This window comes from Haliaeetus leucocephalus, unplaced genomic scaffold (assembly GCF_000737465.1).
Source record: "Haliaeetus leucocephalus isolate CR32 unplaced genomic scaffold, Haliaeetus_leucocephalus-4.0 Scaffold110, whole genome shotgun sequence".
NCBI lineage: Eukaryota > Metazoa > Chordata > Aves > Accipitriformes > Accipitridae > Haliaeetus > Haliaeetus leucocephalus.
Genome location: NW_010972546.1, coordinates 1,018,186 through 1,022,064, shown reverse-complemented (window position 1 = coordinate 1,022,064; position 3,879 = coordinate 1,018,186). Strand labels below are relative to the sequence as shown.

General features: G+C 65.8%; 1 protein-coding gene across 2 annotated transcripts in view; it reads left to right on the top strand.

The window, feature by feature from the left end:
* CDK5RAP3 (CDK5 regulatory subunit associated protein 3) overlaps positions 1-3,879 on the top strand; it is a 4,169-nt gene that overhangs the window by 179 nt on the left and 111 nt on the right. The window contains exons 2-13 of one of the 2 annotated variants that reach the window (XM_010585514.1): positions 60-117; positions 541-672; positions 910-1,010; positions 1,093-1,141; positions 1,412-1,590; positions 1,893-2,029; positions 2,237-2,381; positions 2,511-2,627; positions 2,741-2,816; positions 3,079-3,167; positions 3,272-3,477; positions 3,644-3,815. In XM_010585514.1, coding sequence (XP_010583816.1) covers positions 60-117; positions 541-672; positions 910-1,010; positions 1,093-1,141; positions 1,412-1,590; positions 1,893-2,029; positions 2,237-2,381; positions 2,511-2,627; positions 2,741-2,816; positions 3,079-3,167; positions 3,272-3,477; positions 3,644-3,815 — 1,461 coding nt within the window. Of the gene's footprint in view, positions 1-59; positions 118-540; positions 729-909; positions 1,011-1,092; positions 1,142-1,411; positions 1,591-1,892; positions 2,030-2,236; positions 2,382-2,510; positions 2,628-2,740; positions 2,817-3,078; positions 3,168-3,271; positions 3,478-3,643; positions 3,816-3,879 lie in introns of those variants that run through there. The other variant, XM_010585515.1, reaches the window with a different exon arrangement.

Here is a 3,879-nt window from a genome sequence, read left to right as displayed (position 1 = left end):
CCCCCGCCGGGGCCCCCCCGGCCCCCGCCGCCGCCCCGCCGCCCCTCGCCCCCCCGCAGGTCTCTCCCCAGGACTACCAGAACGTGCCCATCGACATCCAGACCGGCAGGCTCCTGGGTACGGCAACCCCGGCATCACCTCCACCGTGCGGGAGCCCACCCCGCAGGGTGGGCAGGGAGTTGGCGGGGGGGAGGGGGGGGCGCAGCGGTCACTCGTGTCCTTCTTCCCCGGGAGGGTTTGTCACCCCGCCGTGTGGCAGCTCACGGCCCCAGCGCTGCCGCTCTAGGTGTCGTGTTGGGTTGGCCCAGCCCGGACAGCAGAGGGGTGACATCCCTCCGACCCCCCCTTTCCCCTCTAGCCCTTCCCAAATCCGGGGCTTTATCCCTGTGTTTGCCCCCTCTGCCAGGGCCGCTGCTCCCTGCCTCCATCGCAGGGCAGCCTGAGGGGGGGGTGACCCCCTCCTGGTGAGCCCACACACACCCCCGGGGTCCCTCTCCCACCTGACCCCTTGTTTTTCCCTCCCTCTCATCTGCCTGGCAGACTGGCTGGTGGACAGGAGACACTGCAACCTGAAATGGCAGAGCCAGGTGCTGGTCATCCGCGAAAAGATCAACACGGCCATCCAAGACATGCCGGAGAACGAGGAGATAAAGCAGCTGCTCGCGGGGGCCTGTGAGTGGAGCCTGGGGTCGGGGGTGCCCCGGAGAGCTGAGATGCGGGCAGCCAGGGTGGGTGTCACAACCGGGAGCCTGTTCCCGAGGGTTCGGTTACGGCAACCTTCCTCCGGCTGAGGAGGAGATGGGGAGTGGGTGGCACGGCCCCTTCTAAGATCTGCGCTCCCTGGGCTGAGCTGGGAGAACGTGGCACTTGGCAGACATCCTGGTGACCGTGTCCCACTCTCCAACGCAGACCTGCACTACTTCCACTGCCTGAGGATCGTGGAGATCCTCAAGGGCACTGAGGCTTCCACCAAGAACCTCTTTGGACGCTATTCGTCCCAACGCATGAAGGTGAGCATGGGCCTGGGGGCATGAGGCTGGCGGCAGCCGGGGTGTTCGCAGCCTCCCCCACCCTCTGCTTCCTCCTCCCCAGGACTGGCAGGAGATTGTGTCCCTCTACGAGAAGGAGAACACCTACCTGGGTAAGGCAGCTCTGGCTGCCGGCAGGCTCCGGAGAGCCCTTTGGGGGGTGTCAGTGGGTGGCTTTCAGTCTCCAAACTGGGATGAGGATGGAGCGGGCAGGGAAAGGGGCGGGACGTGATGGGCTGCCAAGTCCCACTGGGGTGAGGACCCTGAGCTGGCTCTGCTGCGCAGCTGGGAAGGCAGCCGAGGTGGCTGGGGCACCCCAAGGACCTCGTGGGTGGCTGGAATGGCCTCTCAGCAACCCCCCCCATGCTACGACCCCCTTGCAGCCGAGCTCGCCAGCCTCCTGGTGCGCAGCATCAGCTACGAGATCCCCTCGCTGAAGAAGCAGATCAGCCGGTGCCAGCAGGCCCAGCAGGACTTTGCCCGCCGTGAGGAAGAGTGTCAGCTGGGGGCGGCTGAGCTGCGGGAGCGGTTTTTCACCTCCTGCAAGCAGTACGGCATCACCGTGAGTCCCTGTGGCCGGCCCCAGGGTGGAGGGGGTCCTGCTGTGCCACGTCCCTCCCCAAAGCAGCCCCCAGACACCTGCGTTTGGCCTCAGCAGGGCTCAAGCTGGGACCATGTGTCCCATATGGTGTCCCCATGGTGCCACCTTACCTGTGGGAGAAGCTGGGGGGGGCGTAGGGTGACCCCACAGCCCTCCGTCCCCTTCCTGGCCAGGTCTAACTCTGCAAACAGAGGCTGAAGCCACCCTGTGGGTGCTTTGGCTGCCAGCCTCCCTGCCCTGAGACGTCCCTGCTCTGTCCCCAGGGTGACAACGTGCGCCAGGAGCTGCTGGCCTTAGTGAAGGACCTGCCATCGTCGCTCACCGAGATTGGAGCGGGAGCCAGTGCGCTCTCCGAGGCCATCGAGCTGTACCAGGCCTGTGTGGAGTTTGTGTGCGAGAGGTGGGCAAGGGGTGGGTATGGGGGTGCAGGGATAGACCCCCACATCTCCTCTCCCCACATCTCCTCTCCTAATGTGTGAGGATAGCGGGTTGGGCTGGCGGCTGCACCCAGGCTGGGGGGGTCTCCCAGAGGGACCCTGGTAGGGTTGGGGGTGCTGGGGGGTCCCCAACCTGTGCCTGGCACTGATGTCCCCGCGGTGGCTGCCAGTTCCGAAGAGCTGGTGGTGCCCCTGCTACGGCACGTGGGGAAGAGAGGCAACACGACCGTCTATGAGTGGAGGACGGGGCTCCAGCCTCTGCGGGTGGAGCGGCCGGAGGTGGAAGAGGTGCCAGAGCAGCCGAAGGAGGACACGGTACGTCCTGGCCAGCCGGGGCCAAGTTGTGGTGCTGGGGAGAGCCCCAGCTGGCTCTGCCATGTGTTGGTTAGGGTTAGGCTGTTTGCCACCGGGGTTTCAGGGGGTCTGTTGTCCTTCTCCCCGCAGATCGACTGGGGAGACTTCACGCTGGAGCCGACCAGGGTGGATGACGGTGCCGCTGCCAACGGGGGAGCGCAGGGCGAGGAGATAGACTGGGGGATCACGCTAGAGCCTGGTCCCCAGGTGTGTAAGCCCTGGCTGTGTGGTCCTGGGGTCTGGCCCCACTCCAGGACAGGGCTGGGGACCTGGAGGTGTCCTGGGCACCCCCATCTCACAGGGTGCCCTTTCTTTTGCAGCAGGATGATGGCATTGACTGGGGAGACGGTGAAAGCGAGGAGGTGCAGATCACGGTGCTGGAGGCCGGCACTGAGGGTGAGCACAGCTGCAAAGGGACAGAGGGGGTCCCGATGGGTGGCAGGCAGCACCCACCCTGCCTTCACTCCCCATTCCCTGCCTGCAGTGACCCTGGGCATCCTGGCTGTGCACGAAAGCCTGGTGGGGACTCCACTAAACGGTGCCCTGGGGTGATGCTGAGCACCCAGTGCAGGACGGGCTGTGGTGGGGGGTATGACCAGACTATCCGAGCCATGGAGATCCCTTCTCTGCCCCGCTCACCCCCTGGCTCATCCCCCAGTGCCCGAGGGAGTCGCCTCTGGCTCCGACGCCCTGACACTCCTGGAAAACACCGAGACCCGGAGCCAGTTCATCGACGAGCTCATGGAGGTATGACATGGCAGGCAGGGCTGGAGCTGGGTAAGGGGCAGCTCTGCTGCCATCCCACCGCAGGGTTGGCAGTACTGGAGCGTCCCCCTGCTCTGTCCCTGCAGCTGGAGCTGTTCCTGTCCCAGCGCCTGGTAGAGATGGAGGAGGAAGCTGACATCGTGGCCGTCAGCCAGTTCCAGCTGGCCCCCGCCGTGCTGCAGGGCCAGACCAGCGCCCATGTGGGCTCCCTCCTGGCCACCACCCGGGCTCTGCTGGGCCAGCTCTGCACCCGCAGCATGCAGCACCTCTTCATGATCCTCGCTTCCCCCAGGTCTTCGCTTGGGGGTTGGGAAAAACAGGGGGGGCAGGGTTGGGGTGGGGACTGTGGGGCTCTGCGGGGCAGATCTGAAGTAGGAGGTGGAGGTGTGCTGGGGTGGGGATGGCACCTGGGTGGGCGATAGAGGGGGTGATGGATGGTCCTGGCTCTCCCCAAACAGGTACGTGGACCGCGTGAGTGAGTTGCTGCGGCAGAAGCTGAAGCAGGCGGAGCTGCTGCTGGCCAAGAAGGAGATGATGAGCCAGAAGCAGCAGGAGGCCCTGGCAGAGCAGGGTGCCTTGGAGCCCAAGCTCGACCGTCTGCTGGAGAAGACCAAGGAGCTCCAGAAGCTGGTGAGGGAGGGAGGGTGGACCCCACTGGGATGCTGCAGGGCCCCCCTCCTTTGCCACCCCCTGA